Source organism: Chelon labrosus (assembly GCF_963514085.1).
Source record: "Chelon labrosus genome assembly, chromosome: 14".
Classification (NCBI taxonomy): Eukaryota; Metazoa; Chordata; class Actinopteri; order Mugiliformes; family Mugilidae; genus Chelon; species Chelon labrosus.
In genome coordinates, this window is record NC_140347.1 from 11,127,665 (window position 1) to 11,154,207 (window position 26,543).

Sequence of the window (26,543 nt, forward strand, 5' to 3'; positions counted from 1 at the left end):
AGTGAGCGGCATATCCTGACGCCTTAAGGGAGAGAGTGGTTAACCACTACTGCCAGCGCTTACATATAGACGAACAATCGCACACACACACTTCCTTCTCCTCTCGTCGTGTCTCTCGGACACGCTGTACCACCCGGCGCTCGTGTTTATCGCGTCCCTCACACACCAGAAGGGAACGGCTTGTGTTCTATTCGTGTATGTCGGGGATGCTAAGAGACGGAGAGAGAGGAAGGGGGGCGGAGGAGGAGCGAAGAGGCGTTGTTAGTCCTTCATTTATTGCTGAATAAAGCCACGATGATGGGGATCGCCTGGAGACGACATCCCAGGCAGAAACAGACATGCCTCCCTTTGTTCGCAGAGGATCCCTCGGGAGGGGAGCGCGGGAGGAGGCGGAGAAGGAGAGGCAGATGGATTCTCCGGCATCTGCCTTCTGAGGGTGAAAAAAAGTATGCAGGAGTAAGAGGAAGTGTCTGCGTGGTGTCAGATGTGTCGGTATGTGAGCTTGCACGGAGCCGGAGAGACACAAACAGACGGGACGGGGTGGGGTGGGCCCCAGTCTGTCCCGCGGCCTCTTTTGTCTCCTTAAAACCAACCCTGCACCACCACCACAAAAAGACAGAAAACAACAACAACACGAGTAAACAAAGAACCTCCCTCCCGTGTCCACAACGGACTCAAATCCTCTTTCCCTGCGGTGACTGCCGATGAGAGTATAATTAAACAACGGGACTGAGCGTGTTGACTGAGAGCGGCCGTACAGGCAGCCATTCACAACGCCGCAGAGTGTTTATTCATAGAACAATTGTAATTGAGTTTACTAACAGCGCAGACTTAAAAAAACACAGGAGCCGTTTCCTGATTATAGCCGATGCAGCTTCACGACAACACGCTCACGTTGGCTTCTAAACAGCCTGAGCTGGATGCATTTGGCGATTCAGGCCCATTTCCTGGAGGATGGCATTAAAAAAAAAATTAAAAAAACACCACAAAGGGACAACAGTGCCTTCTGTTCGTTGGGGGCGGTGGCGTTGGGATCTCTACTGGGGCCAGTTTCACGTGAGCCCGCCTGCTCGAGCATCTGTCAGTCACTTCTTGCCAGCTATGTCAGGGGCTACATCAGGCTTTTTTTTTTTTTTATACCATCTTTCTCCAGCAGGAGTCAGTGTGGGCGGCTGGAAGAAGCCCGGCCCGGCTGAAAGCAGTGAGTCGTGGGCAGACGGAGGAGAGGGTGGGGAGGAGGAGAAGAGAAGGGGTGAAGATGCAGCTCTGTCTGGCTCCCGCTGAGGAGGAGGAGGAGCAGGAGAAGGGCTCTGATGACAGACGGTGTCTTCCCTTGCTCTCTGGCTAGGTCCCAGCAGGGACCGCGTGGTGTGTGTGGTGGAATGTGCAAGACGCCTGCTGAGACAGGATGCTAAGCGGGCGCGGCGAGGAGGAAGACTGACCTTGCCGGGGCCGAAGGCTGAGGTGATAAAGCAATCACGTACAGTAGGAAACGCCTCACACGGCGTCTGTTTTAACACTTAACGAGCAAGATAATCACTGCTATCACGGGGATTGTTGTGAGGAAACAATCAGGAAGACAGCTAATGCCTCCATTATTAGGCTACAACCACATTTTCACCTGTAAATAGTGTAGAAGTAATGTAGTAATATAGGTACTTAGTGCGCCTGCTTTGCCCTGAATTCTGTCTCTCAGACTACATACATAGTAGTCTAAAATAACCTGGGATGTAGCCAGGATTTCCTAATTCATACAAAGATTTTAAACCAGTCTTGTAACCACTGACGTCTTGTGATGTGCTCTCATTGTCATCTATTGTCCTGTCCTATGTCTTATCATGTTTTTGTGTTACCTGCCTAGGGACTGCAGCTGCAAGCTAGCATTGTTGCTATAATCCGGCATATTTACGTCTATTGCTGTCTGAACAAATGTTCATTAATGTGCACTGTCCCTATTAAATAAATAAATAAATAAATAAATAAAACATACCTACGTAGAATTTAAAAGGAAACAAAAAATAATCTAAATGCATGTGTGCTTTCCCAACAGACCTTCTCTTCATGAAACCTCTTGAAAGCTATGACATGACTGAGAAATAAGACAACGACGCACGATAACCTTTTTAAAAAAACGATACCGATATCCGATAACCTTCCGCTTCCAAAGGCCGATACCGATAACCGATAACATTGTGATTAATGAGACGAGACCCTAAGCCCCTGTCTTCAACGAGGGTGAAGGGCTGATCATCCAGCGCCATCATTTCTGTGATTAAATCTCCAATAGCTTTAGCCCTTGTGTCATCTCTGGCAAATTTCTTGGATTTTTCGAAAGTCCAGGTGTCTTCTTTCCGGCTAGCTTGCTACCTTCTTTAGCCGCGCTGGCGTCCTCATACGCCTTCAAAACCCCATCGAATCGATGGTTATATTATATGTTCGAGGTATTAAAGCTGGTGCTGGTTTTTCCACCTCGTGGCACTTTCTTTAAACATTTATCACAAACAGCCAGAGAAATGTCATCCTCGGAAACTTTGAAAAAGTCCCACACCACCGCCGCCGCCATGTTGTTTGTTTACAAATGTATGCACTTTGTGCTGCATTCAAGTGGTGACGGAAGTTCCCTGTTCCCGGTTTGAGAGTCGTTTTTCCGACCTTTTATGTTTCTGTGGTTTATGTGTAACATCCTGGGTAATGGCAGCTATTGCGATTGATTAAAACAACCACTCACACCGCAGTACTGACAAAAATGTATATTATATATTATCGGGGCCATTCGTTGTGATATCGGACTTATCGGAATGACGTCATCATTTCCAGATATCGGGCCGATAATTATCATGCACCCTTAATTTTAAGTATATATGATTTATGTGAATTATGCTGTGAATGATATGGCTCGGACAGAACAAGTGTTCGTTTTCAAAATCCCAAGACCGCTCAGCGTGTTCAAGTACAACACTTCAGAAGCACAGTTTGCATTTGCTTCAATCACACGTCCAGGGTGTAACCAGCCTCTCGCCTGATGACAGCTGGGATAGGCTCCAGCAGACCCCGCTAACCCTAACCCTAACCCTAACCCTTCACAGGACGTTACACAGGTACACAGTTGTCCCGTTTTGCACAGCGTCCTGGCTCTGCTGTGTTCTCTCCCTAATTCCTTGTGTTTCTGGTTTCTTGTCCCTATTTTGCCTCCGAGTGTGGCTACCCAATCACTTCCTGCTATGAAAATTAGAACCGTTATACCTGAATCCATCTACCAACCCCTGCACTACACCCAACCTGGTCTTTCCTGCACTCCTTGTGAGCTTGTTGCGTCCTCCTGCGTGCTAACTAACCCGTGTTGCAGGACCGTTACTCATCATATCTGCGAGCCAGCTCAGCAGCACCAACTCACGGCCGGCCAATTCAGCTTGCTTCCTACCTGTCACGACCAACCACTGCCAACAGTCTCAGCCTCACAAGCATCACTTGCCAAGATTAAAAGGAACATCACTGAATCTGCGTTCGGCTTTTGGGTCCGTTTTGCGTCGCGACACTAAGAAGCGTCGTCATTAGAGCGAAATTTAACGGAGGACAGAGTCAGAGCGCAGTCCTGGCAGGACCCCGTCTCCTCGAATGTCACTGCGCTGCTGCAGGAACCCAAACAAACAGAGAGAGGCAGCTTAAGGTCACTCCGGCAGGCTGAGACACGGCTTAACGCAGACGCAAAAGAAAATAAAAACCATCCGCATGCTGAGGACGGGATGGTTAAAGAGCTGGCTCTCGTCCACACACACACACACACACACACACACACACACACACACACACACGGGTCGTCTGCAATTCTGCTGACTGGAAGAAAGGCTAGCCAACATCAATGTGGGTGTAACCAGGCACTTCCTGTCCAAGTTCAGAGGGAAGTCTTGAAGGAACGCCACACTCATCACTGCTGGCTGGAGACCCAGCTCCACCCTGTGTAAACCTTAAATAAACCGTGTGATTGTCATGTTGCATGTTCGAGCCACCACTTTCACCTCATTTGAAGTGCTTTGCACCCTTTAATAATGTGCTCTGTGTAAATTCTTAAGCATTAACTTTGTGTTTAAGTCTGCTTTCACGTATAAAATCATTTAGTTTTCAAGCGTCTGCGCTGCCAGGTTAGTTGTTAAAGCTAACGTGACTTTTAGTGTCTTAAATCTCTACAAATTGAAGCTGAGAAGCAGACTTATTTCGAGGTTCGGTTATGAAAGCAAAACACAAGCCGTCACTTACACCTCAGCTGAAAAAAATGCAAAGCCCCATCTGCTCCACTCCCAGCAGCTAACGCCACCCCATCTGAGACGGTGATAAAATGGGTATTCCTCCTGAGCACAGGCGGTCTGATAAGCGGCTGCAGCGACTTACGTGCTGTTGATGATCTGGAACCTTTCTCCTTTCTTGAAGCTGAGGTCATCCTCTGTCCGTGCATCATAGTCATAAAGTGCCACAAAGAGGGTGACTCCTGTAGGAGGGACACAAACAGAATGTCAGCGCCTTGCAGATCACACTGCAGCTCTGGAAGCACACTGAGCAATCTCTGGTTTAAATGTACAACAAGTTGGCTGTGGTGAATTTAATGAGACATCGTCAAATTTTTACAGGTGAAAACAAATTTAGCGTAAACCAGTTATAAGGAAGAATAGAAATTCCCCTATAATAAAACTTACTATTGTTACTATGAAATAAAGTTATTGTATTAAGCTTTAGGGATACATCAGAGCAGTAAAACATCATCCCGAGTAGGCATCTCATCATCACACCCCCTTTTTGGGGAAACCATCCCGTCTTGCGTAGATGACCAACGAGGACTGAAGAGACATGACTGCAGATCGATAATTATCCCACGCATCTTGTGTGTTCTTCATTATTCAACCGTCACACTTGCAGCTCGGACAGATGAAGACTCTTAATAAAGCAGGCTTTTCATTCTCCCCTCACATGCGACTATGAATACCTTTCCTTTTAGGGCCAGTTTAGACCTTGCATTAAAAGGAAATTACTGTTTTTTACAACCTGGACCTTATTTCTGGCATAAAATACGGTTGTTTACTCACCCATATAACTTCGGTGTTCTTTTTCACGTATATCCATATATAAATATTGGTGAAATTAACAAGTTTCACGGCAGATAATGCGTTATTTAGAGGCTGCCGATGCCCCATTCACTCCCACTATATGGATATATCTAAATATCGTCCGAACGACTCCAAAATGACACCGAAGTTATATGGGTGAGTAAACGGTCGTATTTTATGCCGGAAATAAGGTCCAGGTTGTAAAAAAACAGTAGTTCCCCTTTAAGATCCGATCTGGGCGATCCCATCACGTAAAAGACTGGTGTGAACGCACACAGGACGAACTGCGTTTGAGAATTCCAATCTCTGACCACATGTGGAGGTTGCCTGGGTCGCATGTGTCCGCATTTGGTAGTGTGAGTTGCATTAAAGACCTCCTATTATACCTTTACTACCAGAGATTACGGTGTGTATAGAAACTTCCCAGGGTTGGAGTTATAATCTGAGTTCGGATCTGCAGATGCATTTGGAGACACATGTTAATGCTAGGTCTGAACACACGCACCTAAAGCTGGTCACTTGATATTGGTTAGCCCAGATCGGATCTTAATGCAAGGCCTGAAGAGGCCCTCAGACATGGTCAAATGGCACACTGCACAACCAAGCTAGCTTCAGGCTCACGGAGCACCATAGCGTTGTTTTGTTGTATTGTTAACCTTTACTTACTGTAATACATCACTGTCACAGCTCTCTTGTGTCTTTACAGTGGCAGACTAACCTTTGCAGAGTTGAGTTTTTTTTTCTTTTTTCAATGAAGACCGTTTAGTCACTTTCCCTTATCCCCTCCCTACATCTCTTGCCACTAATCCTACGCATTTTACGCTCATCTCATGGGAGTATTTCCTCACTATTATACTCCTGCTTACTCATTACTTCCAGGAAATGTGATGAAGTAGTTTAGGTTTAGTGCACGACAACAATACAAATGAGACTGTGAGGAGGAGGAAAAATGCAGACTGTTAAACTAACCTACAATGGATGTGATGTCCAGAACTTAAATGTATTCGTCCTGGGACGGCAGACTTATACTGTATAGTGATTTGAAAATTCCATTTGGTATTGTATTCCCTTGATGAATCATTTTAACCACTGTCAGGATTTAAGACACGTATCTTTTTACCGGTGGGTTTGTTGTGCTTTTTGTTAACAAGAGCAACTCTTAAAGTCCCGAGACAGTTTTAGAGGCTTTGCTAAGTTGCAAAATTGGCCTTTCAGGTCAGTGTTTCAGATCGCTTGGAGCAAATCCACCACCTTAACTGAGTGAACTGATAGTAATGAGAATCTAGCCTAGAAGGGGCGCCAGAGGTTCTTTACTGAACTGCCTAGAGGCGGAGGCTGGGATTTGGGATGCTTCAATCCAGTCTGACTTCCATTAGACAGAATAAAACTCCAGATAAAGACCAGTGGCCTGAAAATCAGCCATTCCAGCATGATCTCATCACCGGAATCAGCGCAGGGCTGCTTTTTTTCAAAAATGCATTAGGAAGTGTTATGGCATGGACAAATAACTTATGTACCGTAACCCAAAAATCCATAAAGCTGATATTCACTGATTTTTGCATGTTGGTAGCCTTTTTAACAAAAGCAGGTGGCAGACCCCAACCCAAGTGCAAAACATGTGAAACAGTACTACAGTTATGTAATTAAAGGGGAACTACCATTTTTTACAACCTGGACCTTATTTCTGGCATAAAATACGATAATTTACTCACCCATATAACTTTGGTGTCATTTGGAGTCGTTTGTCAGATATTTAGATCTGCGTATATCCATATAGTGGGAGTGACTGGGGCACCAAAACGCAGCCTCTAAATAACGCATTATCTTCTGCGAAACTCGTTAATTTCACCAATATTTTGTTATGATACGCTAGTGCTAATACCCGTTGAGTCCAGAGCTTTATGTTGTGTATTCGCGGACGTGCAGCGATTTGTTGTTCTTTGGCCAGCTGTTCCTCTCTCTGCCTCCGTATTCTCCTTTCAACGAGCTCCTTATCTGTATACTCTCACTCAAAACGGTAAGGACGTCCATAAACAAAGTTGTCGTCCACAACATCAGAATCGGAAAAATATTCAGCCATGTTGCAAAAAACTAGCATAGTATCATAACAAAATATTGGTGAAATGAACGAGTTTCACAGCAGATAATGCGTTATTTAGAGGCTGCATTTCGGTGCCCCAGTCACTCCCACTATATGGATATACGCAGACCTAAATATCGTCCAAACGACTACAAATGACACCATAGTTATATGGGTGAATAAACGATCGTATTTTATGCCAGAAATAAGGTCCAGGTTGTAAAAAACGTTAATTCCCCTTTAATTACAGTTCCAGTGATTGTAAGTGAAGACTGAAGTATGTCCAACAGCAAATGTGTTTAACACTGGTTAAAGCAATCTACAGTATGGAAAAACTGGGGTACTGAAGCATAGTTCCAGTTTATTACTTCGCTAGATTCAGACCACATTAAGACTGGGAGATGCAGTGAAGCATATTAGCCAACCATTATTTTTATGGATGGTTTGGGAAATGCAATATAATTATACACACTAAGCACAGTAGGTCAAAGTTGAACTAAACAGTTGGTCTGTAAACTGGGATGGATGGGTACCAGTAGCAGTTTGGTGAAGATATTACTGCAGCTCTTTGTCGGTTTCCAACCTGTCTGGTCATCTGGATAATAAACTGCATTTATCACTCGACTTGCTAAGATGAACTATTTAACGTTTCTCAAACTCGTCTCATCTTCTTTCAGCTGTTTTATGCTAGTGGGAGCGTCTGACAAATAGAATTCGAACCCGCACTACTTCAAAGTGCAGTTTAACTCCCTTGATCGCATTAATTCAAGTCATTTCACATTTCGCAGACTCTCGCCAGACTGAGGCTTTCTAGGGAAGCAGCACTGATATGAAGAGGCAACGTGGAGCTCTATAGCAGTGCAGATAATGAGTACTTGCTGCTATTCACATGTTAAAAGAATGTCTAATTGAAACACCTTAACAAAAAAAAACTTGAATGCATAAGAGCTGTGGTTTGCGGCGTTCGAACAGTCAGCAGATGTAGGTGCTAGATATAAACTTGTTTATCGATTCCTCTCAGCGCTGTCTGCTGGGATGACACTCAATTAGTTACATAAGGTCATTGGACTAGCTGTGAATTTCCATTTGGGGGAATTACATAAGCAAAAGATCAACTGATAATCAATAACCTGTCTGATGCCAACTGCTACTTCATTGTGGTAGAAGGGGATGATTGGGGCTGTTAGGCAGCGACATTATATCAGAGGGTGAAAGGGAAGGACGGCTTACGTCCAAAATTTCCCCACCAGGAGAAAATTAAAAAACTAAACCCCCTCTCTGCTCCTCTGCCACTGCGTGGATTTGGATTATACAAAGCAGAAAATAATCCACACTTTGAGGGAGAGGCCTCTGCTAAGTTGAGTGGAAACGCTGAGTTCCTCTGCACAGCGGCCTAGGCTCAGTCAAACATAAAGGATATCCTGAGTAGGAATATTCCCTACCTAAACAATGAGCCTGGCGCACAAAGCCCTGTGCTAATACCAGCCGGACGTTCCTGACAGGGCTGGAATGAGGTCGGGAGTGGAGCTTGTATGCAGCCTTGGCTGAGGGGTGAGGATTTTGGGATGCTATGGGAAGTCTTTCACCGCACAAAGGATCCCTTATAGTCTGTGCTATTACTGGGCGTAGAGAGCACTGTTAGCGCGGGGATGAAACAAAGAGCAATGACCCTCTCACTTCAGGCTGTCTCGTAGACACTTTTCCTCTTCTGTCGAACAATAAATACTCATTTCTCTAAGAAGTACCCTTGCTCTGTAGCCCTTGCAAGATACCATCTGTCTCAGGTACGGATATTTGGTGACCCAAGAATTGATCAATGCTCTATTGAAAACTGTTTTAAGTTCCAGTGACAGTAATGCTTTCTTTTTCAGTCATTTGTAGTCAAATCTGGAAGCTAACCAGTGCAACCAGCATTGCGGCAGGAAGAGCGGGGTAAGCGCCGTTTTTTTCCCCCAACTCTATGTTGGTATGTCCAGTGATTAAACCGGCCAACTATCAGAGCTTAAGGATGCTTTGAAGTGCTTACTGAGCAGTCTGACAACACCCCCAAACCGATGGCAAATTAAAATAAACTTTAGCGTGTGTAGGCTTTGGGTAAGTTTGCCACAGGTCTCTACCGAGGTCTTACCACAGGTCTAGTGACTCACTGTTTTCCAGTTGAGTGAAGACCCTAAACTTTGAGGCAGCATTACACTGGGTGGCACTCTGCTTGCATTTCATATATCTGCTCTGAGTGTTTACAACTAGTTTAAACCTTGACTTTGCTTTGCCGTTGACCGTTGGGCCTTTCAATCAGGACACAAGGAGTGAACTTTAGAGGCAGCGACTAACCTGTCCCGCCACGAGTCCTTAGGGTTCCTGTATGCGACGACGTGCTGACCCCTCCAAAGACGGTCATCCCCTGCCCAACGGGGGTGTGGAAGTTGTTGTAGTTGGGGATGGCGGTCACCCCGAAGTTGGGATAGTGCTGCGGCGTGGGGTCGGCCCCATAGCGGTACCCCGCTCCCTGGGAAATGCTGGTGTCTCGGTCGTCTGTGAGTTTGGTTGCCTCCTTATCCTTGCATTGCACACAGCCCATTATCTATAATCTGTTAACAACAAGAAAAAGAATAGATATTAAGTTGGTCTGAATGGTAGTGATGCACTTGAGTGATTAAGTCCTAGAAAGGCAGTGATTTAAAATATCATAACACATTAGATAATAGCAGAATTACAGATTGAGGGTTAGATTACAACTCTTAACACTGTGTTAATTTCACCTCAACTGGCAGATCGATGGGATGTAACGTGCTGAGAAATGAGCTCGGTCTCACAGTAAAACAAACAGGACTGAAATCATCCCTCTGTTCAAGGTTTTCACTTCACATTGCTTTCTCTACAGTTGACATCATTCAAAGCCTGTTAGCACTCTGGTCTGGGAAGCAAGGACCTTTTTTTTCTTTTAACAACTTAGATTCTGGATGACTCACACAAACAATGTGTCTCTTTCACGGTCAGCTCCTATCACAGTGACGTCAGGGAGGCTAGCTGGTGAGAAGGGGAGGCACGGAGGCACAGGACTGTAAATGCTGCCCTGTTGATCTTAACGGAGAGCAGTGCCTGCTAACCGGACAATAACTTTATCACGGAGCCTAACAATCTGAGTCAGACCGAGCAGCCAGATGTAGGAATCTTCACCTGCCTTCCACATGTTCAAAGTATTTCCACTCTCTTCTTTATGCTGCACTCTCCCTACATTTCACCATCGCCACATCAGTTTTAAAGAAGAGACAAGTAGATGTAAACGTAAATCAGCAGGAGAGTTAAATTCCTGAAATGTCAGAAACAGGAACTTTCTGACAAACAAGCCTCAGATACAGAAAGCAAACAGGTGATACAACCACCAGACTTACTTCTATAAAGATTGGGGACTTTCAAGAGCCAGATTAAATACAGAAGAGTCAATATTTAAGAAGGAGCTTACATGTTATGTACAGTAGATTCAGAGGAATTACTGCCATTTGAAGGGGAACTACCGTTTTTTACAACCTGGACCTTATTTCTGGCATAAAATACGATCGTTTACTCACCCATATAACTAGGGACTCATTGGGGAACAGAACTAGTGTACAGTAACAAAATATTGGTGAAATGAATGAGTTTTGCGGCAGATAATGTGTTATTTAGGGGCTGCGTTTCGGTGCCCCAATCACTCCCTCTATATGGATATACACAGATCTAAATATCTCCCGAACGACTACAAATGACACCAAAGTTATATGGGTGAGTAAACAATCGTATTTTATGGCAGGAATAAGGTCCAGGTTGTAAAAAAAAGTAGTTCCCCTTTAAGTGTTTCCCTGCAAAACAACTATAAAATAATAGTAATTTATACTGTACTGCAGTGTTGTACACTTCAAATGATGGGCTGCTCCATCTTTTATGCTGTTCCCGGGGAACAATTTCTTGGTTAGGTGCTTGCTCGAGTTATCTCGGCAATGGTCAAGTGAGGAAGCTGTGACCCTTGGGTCTGCCTCTCTAACCACTAATCCACAGCTCCCCGAAATGAAAACAAATGCGTTAGAGTGGCACATCAGGAAACGGCCGACGATAAATCAAGGATCTCCTTGGAAGACAAAGCGCCAGTCTGGCCTTCAGCTTCAGTCTGTCATTCGGAAATATATTTCCTTTCTCTCCTCTGGCTTCCTTTTGTCCTCTGCCTCATCGGACTGCAGCGAGGAGCAGGAAATTTATTCCTGAGGCTTCCCACTAGTAGCAACGGTAATAAACAAGCGAAGGATCATGGGAAAGAGCCGCAGTCTGCTGACGATTGACAGTGTCGCTGATAAGCAATACCCACTCTCAACTGACGTGATAACACGACGATCTAACTACAAGCTGTGTAAGACGAGGCTGAAACCTACGAAACAAAACATCACCATATCAGCTGATAGAAAAATATTGGGTTTAGTTACTAGGTTTAGTAAACGGGTTGTATTCATGCACGATAAAGTGCCTTGTTTTCTCAAGGAAGATACTACCTCCTTCCAGAGAAGAGATGACATGCTTGTTGACTGGCAGCATGATGGGTACTGAAGATAACCTGCCATTGTGTATAAATACCGTTTCATTTTTCTGTTCTGGGAGCTCCTGTGAACTCTGCTTGAATAAAGAGTCGCTGACTTCAAGATCCTCATTGCCAAGGGTTGTGTTTCCCCTTTTCACCTCACATCAGAGTCTACTGGTTTAATTTGACTACGAGCAGTGATCTCCACATTTTCGAGCATGACAATCATATCAAAATTGTATCGGGGGATACACCATTTGAATGTTAAACCTACAACCAGAACTGATCAGTCGCGTCGAAGAAAGAGCTGAGCTTCGGTATAAAAACTTTCAGTTTCCCAGCGATCTCTGTTCTCATCTTCATGCACGGTCTAAAGTTCTGTTCTTCTGTGGTGACTGAAAGAATGTGGTTGGGGATGAAACTACTATGCTACATGCTAATATGCCACCTGCATCATCATTACTCAGATTTTAGCTTCTCTTCTTTGGCCTCCTGTAAAACCCAGAATAGGATTTAAAGTCCTCCTCCTCACATACAAGGCTCCATCTCGTAGTGCCATATCACCCTGAAAGATCAAAGTTCACAAAGCAGGATGGGAGGTAGAGCCTTCAGCTACCAGGCCCCTGTGTAGTTTGAGTTCAGGAGGCAGACAACGTCTCTTCTTCTAAGGTTACGCTAAGGTTTTTTTTTTTTTTTTGATAAAGCTTATAGTTAGAACTGGCTCAGGTAGCCGTGAACCATCCCTTAGTTAGGCTGCTATAGGCCTAGGCTGCTGGGGGACTTTCCGTGATTGCACTGAGCACCTACGCTCTACTTTCTTCTCTCTTGTTCTGAGCACTTATCCTTTGTTTTATTACTTTCTCGCTATCCGTGTATTTCAATGCTACCATTGAAAAGCATGTCGTTTTTATTTATTCATTCACATTCCCCCCATACAGACAAAGCTCAAGGTTCTTAGTGATTGCTCTAGGCGTTTCCGGCTCTAGGTTCTACAAATCACCTTGAGAAAATCTATATCGTTATTGACGCTATATAAATAATAGACGTTTAAATGTTCTATATGTATGATTAAATTTTTTTTTTTAACATTGCAGGCTGTTGCTTTAGGGGAAGTAGTACGTCTTTGAGTTTGTAGCTCAGCTGACGTTTTGTGTTTGTTTTCACAGCACTGACAAGTGATCAAGTGCAACGCTCGTCGAGGCTCGGCTCTTTCTTGATTCCAGTGCAGCCGCTGAGAGAAACCCCCTTGTCTACCAATTAGAACAGCAGCCCCTGTACTGACTGACACGGCGTGAACGCTCTCTTTCAACATAATTGTAGACTGATCCCTCGGATAGCACCCTGGTGCAGGCAGAGGCCAAAACGCCCATCAGCACAATCAGAGGTTGTCGCAGATTGCTTGAATCTTTTTTACAACTACAAATTCTACAAACTCTGAAACGTTAGTGCTGGTCATTCAGTAGCAGAGCAGCCCTGCAACAGTGATTATATTAGGAAACACGGCACTAAACACCCACGAAGGCGTCATCCGCCAAAGGTAGAAACTGAGTCAATCACGAGTAGAGCAACGAGACCTTCCTGCTCTTTGTAACCAATTTGGTTTGACCCATGTCAGAAACCTGCAGGCGCAGTGAAATGGAGGCCTCCCACATGCAGTAATGGTGCAGCAGCAGCACACGACACAGCGCCTCTGTCAACAGACACTGTAATCTTCTGTGACAGGACGGGGGAAGGCAGGGGGTCCTGGCAACAACTGCGGCGATTCCACACTCGGTGCATGACTGCAGAGCGTTTCGAATCGCATACACTCACAAGCAGACGGCAGCACTGACTGAGACCACAAACCGCTCTGCATTCTGACTCTTTACATAACTCGCTACTGGCAGAGGACGACTGAATCGGCTTTCATGGGGGGGGGGGGGGGGGGGGGGGTATAAAATGTATTGATCCCCCAAAGCCGGATGGAAAGCTTTTCCTGGGCTGGTGTTAAATGGTAATCTTTGGAGCAAGGATGATCAAGGATCAAGTCTTTTTCCACCGAGATTTAAGACAATCCTTAAACAATAGGTGGCAGTTATTTAAAATTATTTAATGTTTATACACCGATCAGGCATAACATTATGACCACCTTCATAATATTGTGTAGGTCTCCCTTGTTGCCTCCAAAACAGTTGTGACTCATCAGAGAATGGACATGGGCCTTCTGAGGGTGTCCTGAGGTGTCTGGCACAGACCCCCACTAACAGAATATTGTTAGTGGGCGCCTTTGAGGGGAGGGGCCTCTGTGGATCATCCCACAGATACTTGATCAGTTTTAGGATCTAGTGAATTTGGAGGCCAGGTCAACACCTTGTGCTGTTCTTCATGTTTTTTTAGTGGTTCCTAAAGTGTTTTTGCGTGTATCAGGCTGCATCCTGCTGGGGATGGCTGCTGCCGTCAAGGAGTGTCATTGCTATGGGGTGGGGGTGCCTGGTCTGGTCTAGGTGGGTGCTACATGACTGCCAGGTCCAGAAGTTTTCCAGCAGAACACTGTATTGTCACAAGATGGTCAATGTTATTTACTTCTCCTGTCAGGGGTTTTAATGTTATGGCTGATCGGTGTAGTTTGAAACAAACTCTGTGTATGACCAGGAGAGGTGTCTGTCTCAGCTTATTACAAAAAAATAACACAATAAGATTCAGATTTCCAGAATTGCAATAATCTAAACAATTGTTTGCTTACACTGAGTGAATACATGAAACGGCACTGCTGTCTACACTAAGAGATTTCCTTTTAACCGAGTACAGGTGTTGTTGAAACAATAACTTGTAATACTGAATCACAGACAGAAAACTGACTTGACTTGGAAACTAATGAACTGACGTTTTGTAGAGGAAAATATGTTACGTCACTGCGGTCTGTGGTTTTGTGTAAGTGAAACAATGTTAGTCTGAAGGTTTGGTTTCTGTATGTCCTCCATGTGACATAATACAAAGCACTGGTGATTAAGACAACTCAAGTTGGTAATTTTAATAGATGGTAACCAGTGTTTTATACTCGTACTACAGTTTTTTGTGCAAAAAAAGCAAATCAAGAGGCTAAGAAAGGCATTGGTACAAAACAAGCTTTCAGAGCAGCTTCAGTGGTTCTCGTCGTACATTAGCCAAGCCTTTTGAACACCATTGCGAGATAGACCTTCTGATTTAACGATGACAACGAAGACAACTGTCTGTCAGTCATTTAAAAAGCATCAAAACCATGTTTGTGTCAAAATCCATTGTTTTCCTGCCACAATAATCCACAAAACACCACATTCTTCAATTCAATTATTCTGTTTTTCTTACCCAGTCCAATCAATTAGAACAATCGTTGAGGCAATTAGATTACTGGATCCATGCTGAATGCAATCTGCTCGTCTCCAAAGACGGCGGTGTCAGTTATAAGTCCCGTTTGTCAGACTCCTGCGGGCCCAGCGAGGGCCAGGCTCATCGCTGACTGCTCTCTTTGAACTGAGGGTTCTTTCATCTCTTTATTTCTCACTTCCTTCCCTCCTTTTCACGCAGCCTCTCTGCTGATTAATTATTCCTCCTTCGCAGAAAAAGCCTCCACCTGCTTGCCGTAGGGGCTGTTTTTGCTGTTTACTTCGCCCGGTCTCGCTGTGCTCATCCCAGAGGGCTGCAGGAAGGCGACTAAACCGTAGCTTAAAACTAACGCTCGTCACGGGCTGCAAAGAGAATTCTTCTTTTCTTATTTATTTTTCTTTTATCAAAAGAAGCTTAAGAAGGCATGTCCTCTCATGAATCAAAACACACCAACCACCAACGTGAAATCAATGACCCCTTGGCGAAAATCCAATTACAGAGCAGGACATGACCAGTAGCGGAGTCGGATCTATAATTACTTGACGCCAAAAAAAGCTATTCACATAAAACATGACGGACAACATTCATTAGATTCTTTAACTGGAGCCAAAGGCCCGAAACATGCAAGGATGTAAAGATCGCCAATAAAGAAAGGAGTTAATGGGAAGAAAATAGATGAACTCAAGGTGAAATAAGATGCTGTCCACGTTGGTTTCATGTTGAAGAAAAGACAGGGCCATGAAAAAGGGGTGTGGGGGGAGTCCGTGCCTGGGTGATTAATTCATAGGGTGGTTGTGCAGACCTGAAGGGTACAGTATGTCACGGCTTTTTTTCGGGGGCAGCTGTCAAGGGAGACTCACAAATATAAATCCCTGGCTTCATATATATTAGATAAGGAGGTGGGGTGCTTCAAAAGCAAGAGAGGCGGGAGGGAGGGAGGGAGTTAAAGGAGCAGGAGGTGGAGGGTACCAACCCTCAGGCTAATTCCAATCCTTTGGTCATTAGGGGACCGAAGTCAAATTGCGGGAGCTGGACTGTCTGTTCAACATCAGCTAAGCTAGACTAATTTCTTGCCCTGACAAGGAGGCGTTTAGTTGACTAAAACACTTCACTATTTTGGAAATAGATGCCCTTACTGGCGATCAATGTACAGAAAAGAGAAATATGTTACTGCACACACTAACTCGTGTTAAATAAGCTCGAGACAGATGGTAGCTTAGCATAGCAGCAGCTTAAAGGGGAACTACTGTTTTTTACAACCTGGACCTTATTTCTGGTATAAAATACGGTCGTTTACTCACCCATATAACTTTAGTGTAATTTGTAGTCAGTCGGGAGATATTTAGATATTTAAATGTGTTTCGGTGCCCCAATCACTCCCACTATATGGATCGATGCATGATCTAAATATCTCCTGAACGACTGCAAATTACACAAAAGCTATATGGGTGAGTAAACGATCGTATTTTATGCCAGAAATAAGGTCCTCTAAAGCTGACTAAAATGCGGAACTATTCCTTTATCAAGTCCAACTAATCACACTTCTTTCCTTTAGATGTGTGCGACGGAGGATAATGAATTTGGAAATTCAACGGACGGGCAGAAAAGGAGGGCGGCCCGCACAGCTTTTGCTCACCAGCTCGTTGACAATTCAGTCCTTCTGTTGTTTAGCGAGCACAGTGGGTTCATCTGACAACAGCTACCAGCTGTGGCTGGATGAAAGTAATGAGATGGAAACCAAAACAGTAAAGGTGCAAAATGCCCTGGAGACTAAAGAGGAACTGCACGGGTTGGTGATGATTTCTACCTCTTTCATGCTCCGTACAGTCATTTGAGCCACAGTTTTCCTGATGTTCAAATTTGTCACGTGTCAATTTGAAAGCTCATATCAAATTTTGTCCGTACGCTTTCATATTAAAGGGGATCTACCGTTTTTTACAACCTGGACCTTATTTCTGGCATAAAATACAATCGTTCACCAACATAACTTATTTGGTGTTATTTGGAGTCATTCGGACAATATTGTGATCTGCGTGTACCCATATAGTGGGAGTGACTGGGGCACCGAAACGCAGCCTCTAAATAACGCATTATCTGCCACGAAACTCATTCATTTCACCAATATTTTGTTATGATACACTAGTGCTATTCCCTGTTGAGTCCAGAGTTACCTGTTATCATCATCCACGGTCTGTAGATTGAGTAAACGATCGTATTTTATGCCAGAAATAAGGTCCAGGTTGTAAAAAACAGTAGTTCCCCTTTAATGCAAATAGTAAAACATGGGTGGTGCACAATATAACTGTAGCCTAGAGTCATGCCATGGAGAAATTATTGCATTGTCTTGACAATGATGACCTTTGAGGGAACAGAGAGTCCAGAGTAGAGAAACCTATCATGGCAGCTGAGTGCCACCACCACCCACAACTACTCACAAAGTCAGCAACACAACAAAGCCCCCAGCATCACCTATTGTTCTGACTCTTGTTCTCTTGCTCACCCAATACGACTGCCGATAAAGCAAACAAACCTACAGTTTCTCACCCTGTTGTACTGCAGGGCAACACGTAATGAAAGAATTATTCAGTCTGCGCTGTTCTCGTGCTGTGCCCTTCATCAGGAGGAAAAGGGCAAACACCGAAATAGACACACACACACACAGAGAGTGTGTGAGAGAGATGGAGTAATAGTGAGGAAGAAAACGATTACAGGAGGGAAGACAAGAGGGCACAGAGCAGAATGGGAAGAAGATGGGGAGTTTGAGACAGGAATGAAGCGAGAGTCGATGAGGGATGGGACGGATGGTGGCGCATGATGAAATGGATAGATAGGGAGGGAAGAAAAGAGGGGCAGGTCCTAGGGAGGTGAGAGCATCCAGACGCCTGACAAAGATGGCAGGTTAATCAGGGGCTCCGAGTGTTACATGCTGCATCCGCCTCTCTGCCGAGGGAAAGCCTCGGCTCTGCCTCCCCAGCAGGCTGCCCCGCCTCTCCGCACTCCCAGAGCGTCACTCTGCCGGCGTCACGAAGCGTCCCGTGGAGGGAGAAGGCCTGCTCTAGTGAAAGGTAGAAACTGAAGAATGCACGCATTCTCTTTCTATCTCCATCACTTCCCGTTTTATTATTCACACTGACACGAGCCTCAAGAGTGCACGCATGTAGCGGCAACCTACTGCATTACAACCACAGCTGAGAGCTACTGGATGCATCATGTCACACATTAACATGTCAGCAGCCTCTTAGACAGAGAGCTAGGTCACTACAACTGACCCGTCGGTTCAAGCAAACCTAGTGACTCCACCAAAAGCCCACCGTGAAGCAACATCATTAATCACTGTTTAGTACTGAAAGATACAGATGAGGATACATTAAGAATCTCAGGGCCTGTTCAGACCGTGCATAAAGATCTAATCTGGGCTATCCGATCGCAAGTGTACAGATTTAGGTACCTGTGTTAACACGCGTCTCCAGCCAGCTCTCCGTGTCCGATCTCAGTTTCACCCTCTGTATGCAAATAAACCCCCGACATCACCTGGGGCGCAGTAGAATATTGCAACAGACGTCGTCTCTAATGGATCTCTACCACAGCTCCAGAACCGAGACCAGAGCTGTTTTATGTGCGTGCGTCGTGACTTTGGCTTCACGCGTTAAGTTATTATTTATTGATCTCCGTCCTGACGTCAGTAAAACCCGCACAAAACTCAGATTATAACTCCAAGCCTGGAAGTTTCTATACGCAATCTACGTCATCTCTGGTAATGAAATTAAGACAACGGTAAATGAGGAAACACTTAACCACACACGGCTCATCATACATCAACATGACCACATCAATAATTGACACTGAATCACACTCGTGTACTCACAATACTTTCATTTGTAAATTCTTACTTTGATTCATTTCTTCAACAGTTGCAAGGACAGAATTTTTTAAAAGGCTCTCATTACTAACATAACTACAGACACATAAAGACATGTGCTACCCAAAACGTGCATAATTTAAAGCTCAGCCTCAAGCATTATTTACTTTTCAGCTTTACTATGGTTGAAATTATTAGTAAAATAAACCCTATCTTCTATTCTCCAGCTGAATATCTTCTAAAAGCACTGTGGTTGGCACTTTGATCAGCGTTTGCCCTAATACTTTTTAGCTAAATTACTTTCCTGGGCTGTTACTGCATCAAACTGAGCCATTCTCACTGTGCCGCCCATAAATGCCACTTTAGTAGAGTTGTAAATTAGTAAGTGGTATGCCTTTTGGGTCATAATTTGCATCAACCTTGTACAGACAGAAAAAGAATAACATCTACACGAGTCAAACGTGTTTGTGTGTAAATGAGCTGGCGTTCTAATCACAGATGTTTGCTTAAAACATAGTTTTGTGCATTTCACAACCCATGCAATCCTTCGACGCAGACTGCTAGACTGCTGTCTGGCTTAGACCTTCAGAGGGCATCCCTCATTCAGGCAGGCCTGGCTGCATGCCGTCGGGTCACTGAGGTCACCTGGCACATCACAGAGGATACGACAGCACTGCTGCAGCAGCTGTGATCCATGCCTCCCTAAAAAACACTCCCGTTGCCTCTGGTGTTCCTGGCTGGGCTTGACCACAGAGGGACGGAGCAGCCTCCCTTTTCCGAAATTAACCAGGCTAACAAAGGGAAAAACGCACGCGCAGCTAACCAGCAGCAACATATCAGCCGACAGGGACCGAAAAAGGAAAACTTGGGCAAAGCTATTTCCAGTTGGCCTGAAAACTGGCGACAGCTGTGTTACAACTGTAGGAAATGATTTACGACCTTGAGACTAAGTTAGTAAAGGAGGAAACAAAAACAGCAGGAGAGGAGTAGCTGCTACAAACCTAACCAATGAAAGCTGTCCTTAACTGTCGCCGTGAGTAAGGACCCCTGCAATTCAAAGCAAACTGGTTTCGGTGTATTTTGAAGAGGCTGGGCGGGGCAACAAAGGATCTGGGCTTGATAATCTTGTTTTCAGAGTTTTTTTTTACAGCACGTGGCACCGCAGGAGGCCTGCCTGAGGATGCTCCAACCCCCTTCATTAAAAATCACAGGCTCCATCCTGCTTTTATGCCTTCCAGTACGTGCCCCTCAGCTTGTCTAGGTCGCCTCCCAGGGTGGAGACGATAGTAACCTCAGCCTGCAGACAGTATGAAAGCACCAGAGGACGGCAGACAGTTTGGGTAATAATGTCTTTCCTGACTGTTTTTTTTTCTTTTCATTTTAGTCAGCAGAATCCCCTCTCCAGTTGGTATTATGAGCCGCGAGCTGTCAAAACCGGGATAACCTCTCCGCCTGCCGCCTGGCTCGTCTGTGGTTCTGCCGGGGGAAGCGGAGAGGCCACACGCTTGTCTACATCTCTTCTCGCCGGATGAGCGTGGATCACAACAACACAGGCCTCAATCATGTCCGCCTCTGTGATCCTCTCTCCCCTTCCTCGCAGCTCGCAGAGAGGGGCACTAGCTTCTATTCTCGCTGCTCTTGTCAGTCAAAATCAAGCTGGGCGGTGCCTAGTTATGGCACCATTGTGTCAGGGCGGCTCAGTGTCAGCAGCAGCGGCGGCGGCAGCAATACCAGTAGGAAGAGCTGGGAGGATGATAGCGGGCACCTCCATGATCCTCCAAGGTGGAGACACAGAAGATTATTTTCTTCTAGACATAAAGTGTCATAATGTAACACAGTGGAGTTGCCCTTTCGTTTTTTCGTGATATAAGAGGTCATATTAGTCATTTCCATTAAAGGGGAACTACTGTTTTTTACAACCTGGACATTATTTATGGCATAAAATACGATTGTTTACTCACCCATATAACTTTGATGTCATTTGGAGTCATTCGGACGATATTTAGATTTGCGTATATAGTGGGAGTGAATGGGGCACCGAAACGCAGCCTCCAAATAACGCATTATCTGCCATGAAACTGGTTCATTTCACCAATATTTTGTTATCGTACGCTAGTGCTATTCCCTGTTGAGTCCGGAGTTACCCGTTATCATCATCCGTGGTCTGTAGATTGACCTACTAACTTCTGACCTGGATGATGTCATCTCTGCGCGCCGCCCGCACCCGTGATGATCAGGTTGTTTACCTGTAATTTACTACTGCTAGTTTTTTGCAACATGGCTGAATATTTTTCCGATTCTGAGGTTGTGGACGAACCACAGCATTAGCAAATTACAGGTAAACAAGCGGTAGATAATGCATTATTTAGAGGATGCGTTTTGGTGCCCCAGTCACTCCCACTATATGGACATACGCATATTTAAATATCTCCCGAATTACTACAAATGACACAAAAGTTATATGGGTGAGTAAACAATCGTATAGTGATGATTAGTAGTATAGTAGTTCCCCTTTAAGGAAACTTCAAGGGAACTTCAGAAGACAACAAAGTCAACCACATGAAAAACAGCATTCTGACCACTCAAAGTGAACATGTGTAAAGAACTTTCACCAGGGACAACTTATCAGACTTAAAAGATCAGCTGCTGACGCCTTTTATACTTGACACCGCAGAGCACGTCTAATAGAGTCCACGCCTCACGGGTCTATTTTACTTTATATGTGGTATCTAGTAGGTTATGTGGAACTCATTTCATTCACAAAGTCCACAAGTATTGAGAAAACCATGCTAGGTGGCTCACATTTAACATTTAATGTTGGTGAGAAAAAAAAGATTCAGTGGATTATTATTATTAAATGACTGCTGGGACAACTAATCCACCCATCCATTATCTACTACGGCTTATCCTTAGAGGTCGGGAGGTGGCTGTGGAGCCTATCCCAGCTATCCCCGGGCGAAAGGTGAGGTACACCCTGGGCCGGCTGCCAGTCTATCACAAAGTTGGACACCGAATATATCCAAAAAAAATAGATAAATTTTGCCATCTGCACATTTCTGAGATAAACTAATTCCATGAGAAGTGTTGCCAAGACTTTTTACAGCTTTGTTTTTGCTTCGTGTTAGCAGTCGGTCAACATTCAACTGTGATATGTGCAGTCACCACTGCAGGAGATTGTTGTTTAGGCGTCCCCGGCTGTTCTGCACCGGAAAAATGACAAAATACACTTGCTTTACAGGTTGACACTTGACAGGTTGGTTCACTCTAAGCTTAGAAATAGTCGTAGCTGACTGCACACCAACAAAAACCACAGTATGAATACTCTTTTATGCTATTTATGCTAACAGAACCACCTAAATCCCATACATTGGTCCTTTAAACCTTTTAAAACTGAACATACTGTGAATGTATTTGTGTCATGTATTTAATTGTAAACATAAACATGTGTACATCCTATGCAGGCCTGTAACTTATTCAGGTCAACATGTACAGGCTTTGGCCCTATATACTCTATCTTCTGTGTGTTTTTATGGTGAGGTAATAAAACTTGTTCCAGATGCTCTGCGTGTTAAGCGTTGTGGCCTGGCGCCGTTTTATTGGAGCAAGAAAAAAAGAGCAGAAAGCTTGAAGAGAAGGCTTATGAACCTTCATTAAACCGCCTACAAGGTTACAAACATGGCAGCCAGAGGCACAAAAAAAATAAAATAAATAAATTGGGTGAGCTGCCTGATGCGAGCCCTGCAGACGTATGCTGACAGTTGACCTTCTGTTAATAATGCAGCTGTGTCCAGGACTTGACCTGGCAGCCGCCGCAGTCTTTCCTTCCCCCGTGGGGCTCTGGATGAATTAACACCAACACAAGATGCTGCCTCCGCTCTCGTCATTGAAATATTCATCGGCCGCTCGGAGGCAACCATCAGTTATCTTTCAATCTCCGGCGAGTGCTTTGATTCTGTGAAACAAGACAGGAAACCTAACCTCAGCTTGAGTCGCAAAGCGTACCACTGCGTCCCTTGCAGTGAGTGCTACCTACGGCAGCGCTGGTAAAATGATCGTTTATCCGTGCTTTAGTCCGCTGGGTAAATAAATATGTTACATAAAATTTGTCATTCAGTTCAGCCACTGAGTTGTGTCTGGTTGTCAGGCACTGAGCAGGCAGGCGGCATCAGTGGGGTTCAGCTGAGGAACAAAGTAGCCCAAGAGCGCAGGACAGAGGAGACACCTTCAGAGTCTCCTCACAAACACCCTTAGAGCGATAGCTTGACATTTTCAGGTGCGTATGTGTCTGCACCACACACTTGCTTTTCAGTGGGGGGGGGAAGGGTTTTTTTGAAAGCAGACTGGCCGGCTTTGAACACTGAAAAACACTAAGCGTATATTTCAGTTTATCTAAGTTGGTATGATTGCATTCTGTACTGAACATGATAGTTTTCTTTCCATTTACAGTTTACAGAAAGCAAACGTAAGGGGGTACCTCTCAGCAAATTAAACCTTTGATTGGCTTTTGAAGCGACAGAAAGCCCCTGAGGGAGACACCAGTCTGCAATGATGGAAAATATGAACAGAATACTGTACTATGCTTGCTTTATTTTTCCACTTTTGTTCAATTAGAAGTGACAGTCAGCTTTTTTTAATGTGCCACAGGGTTTGCAATTGTATATTTGTTTAAGTTAAAAGAGAGTAACTTACTCTTAAGTTAACTGAAAGTACAAATAAGATGTTATTGTATGCTCAGTCCCATGACAGATCTGCGACAGCTATTTCTACTGCAAAAGTGGTTTCCAAAGAAGTGACATTATCAGAACGGATATTTAAAAAAATGATCATTAAAAAACCACCATGACAGAGTCTTCCTACGACCGACCGCAGGGTGTCCATTTTATTTTTGGACGGCAGTGCGATAAAACTAATTAGATTCTGAGCCATTTTTGTTAAAGAAGATCTGTTTCCTCCGATCACGACCCGACCCGTGATAAACAGCAAATGACAAGGGCCTGTGTCAGTTTCGTGGTGGCGGACGCATTTGGAATTGCGGCTGACGTGACACCCTTGAGACGGTACATAACTAAATTCAAGAGTTTTCACCAAGTAACACATTCACGTTAAAAATAATTTGTCGTCCCAAGTGGTGGTGCCCCATGCAGAGGCTGCGCTAGACTTTTTGTGGTCTGTCATTTTGACTGACAGGGTCATAAAAATCATGTCGTAATCTATTTTTACCCATAACTTTAATTTTTTAAAAAGACAGAATTTAATTTAATTTCATTAACTTTAAGTACTTTTTCAGAACAGACTTGACTTTAAATGGTAAAATAAATAAATAAATGAACAAATAAAAGTTTGGGCTGCCTACACGTCTTGTCCGTACTCAGACTGGGACTGCTAGCGCTAACAACTCTTGGATGGCAACGTAGGTTTAAAGTGCTTCGGTGGTATGCAAACTTTTTTTTTTTTTTTTTGCACAATTTGCACAAAACTCTTATCAAGGCTTCCATCAGGTAGTTTTTTAAAATAAAATTTGCCTTCCATCAATCCTAGCAATGTGCTTTCATCCGTTTCCTCCATTTTGGTAGCCGTTAGCCGAGCTCTGACGTGTGCGTCAGTGTAATCGGTGTACCAGGAAATCGTGCACTGGCAAAAGTTCCGCGATGTTTGGAATGCAAACTGCGATTCGCCACCAAGTGGTCAGGGGTGTGAATTGCAATCTGTCAAAATCACGGATGGCCTTCAGATTTTTCCGTCACAGTTTAAAAAAAAAAAACGGAAACGACGGAAAGTACTCGGTTAACACGACCCCTGATCTTATGAAAGAGAAACGACTGCCCTGAGCTTGCACTTAAAAACTAACTGTGTCCATCAATTCATTATGATGAATCGGAAAAGACATCCTCACATTACTTGGCGTCTCCTTAGGCTGCTGATTGCATGCTCCACAGGAAAGGGAGGAAATAATGCATTGTTACAGTGCCATCCTGTTTCCCTGGGTCCTCATCTTTCAGGGCAGGAAGACAAGTGCCAGTGGTGTCAGGGTCGCAAACTCAATTTTCGAATGCCGTTATTAGAAAAGAGCCTCTGCAGACGATGAGCATATCCAGGTACATACTTTCACTTGGACATCCCAGATTGTTACGTATACGGTATGCTGTTGCAGCTCTCACCCACCGAAGCAGTATCTCTAAGTTAGTATGTGGCACAAAGACATTCGCAGCAGACCTATAGTATAAGAGGAGACGGATGGAGACAAAAAACAACATTAGATAATCAATTTAATATACTGTGATTGGTCATAATGGGTTTGGCTACATATGTTCATAAGGAAAACCCACAAAACAGCATATTTGAATACGGTCAGCTCTGCTTAAACAATGGCAACAGGATGTACTCTGGCATAAAAGAAACTAACAATAGGTCAAAACTGCCAAAAAAACAAAAACAACGCCGTGCATTTCAACTTGTGGGTGATGCACCTTCCTGTAAATGTGCAAACGTGAAGAAGGTGCAACACATTGCTGAACCCCTCCGGCGGAGCGCTGCTGCCTCTGACAGCTGCCTCAGCGTCTTCACTATATGACTGCCTACAGGATGTGGTTAAGAGCTTCAAATATACCCTGAAGTGTGTTACGTTTCCATTCACCTCACTCAGAACAATGCTGCAGGAGAGGAGCGGCGTGATGATGCGGCTCGGCCCCGAAATGCCGAAAATAAACACTCAGTTCTTCCATTCCGAGGAAGGCAGTTTTGCTGATGAAGTGTCTTGCGGCAAGTCGACTATTTATTCTATAAATAGGCCAAGCCAAGGAGGCCTCAGTGTGTCCTGCTCTGGCTCTCTGTGTTTCATCCTCGCTGCTTCGTTTCAGCGACTGAGCCGACCTGGAGTCAAACAGGAATACACGGCTCCGACTCTGGCTCATGTTCCTTGTCGCCTTCCCTTCCCCACTTTCTTGATACAGCTCGCAACAGCAAGACGAACACAGACAGCACTTTGAACTAACTCCCATCCACACGTTAAGCGAGCAATGCCTTCGCTGCAGATGCATAGTTTATTACCACATGCCCTTCATGGCCTATTTAGAAGATAAACCACTGCCATGTTGTTCTTCTCTACGTTGCAACTCGAAGGAAAGCTTCAAACCAGTGGTTGCATCAACCAAATCATTTTATAAACTGACAGAATCTTTTAAACCGTGGTTAGTTTATCTATCTTCAGCCATTGCGTTGCAAGGGTGTGAGCACAGCTATCACAAAATGCCATGGCAGCCGAGTGTCTTAGGTTTCTTCATAAATAATCATTCATTTTGACATTTAAATCAAGTCCAACACCACCTCTGCTTCACACGAGGATCATTTCCAAGGCTGCAGCGTTTACTGTCACTACCAGGACCAAACAATGCAATCAGGTTTTGCCCAATAAGGGTTTGTAAGACCAAGTAACGGCCTCATAGGCAGGTTAGAAAAAAAGATGCAAATGGCGTCGCATTGTTTAAGTTCTGTCGCTTAAAATTTGGAATCGCACTTTTTGTATCAAATTTTTCGTCTTAATTGAAACTATTTCAAGGTTTCGGGTTCGAATCCATGGGCCAGCTGGGCCTTTCTTGTGTGGAGTTCGCATTTTCTCCCTGT

At 44.4% G+C, this 26,543-nt stretch overlaps 1 protein-coding gene across 4 annotated transcripts in view; it reads right to left on the minus strand.

Moving 5' to 3' along the window:
• Window positions 1-26,543, minus strand: part of fynb (FYN proto-oncogene, Src family tyrosine kinase b) — a 76,601-nt gene that overhangs the window by 18,605 nt on the left and 31,453 nt on the right. For all 4 annotated transcript variants that reach the window (XM_084560470.1, XM_084560471.1, XM_084560469.1 and 1 more), the window contains 2 exons: window positions 9,508-9,764; window positions 4,387-4,483 (listed from right to left, as the gene is read on the minus strand). In XM_084560470.1, the coding sequence (XP_084416596.1) occupies window positions 4,387-4,483; window positions 9,508-9,754 (344 nt within the window). In that variant the 5' untranslated portion in view covers window positions 9,755-9,764. The remainder of the gene's footprint in view (window positions 1-4,386; window positions 4,484-9,507; window positions 9,765-26,543) is intronic.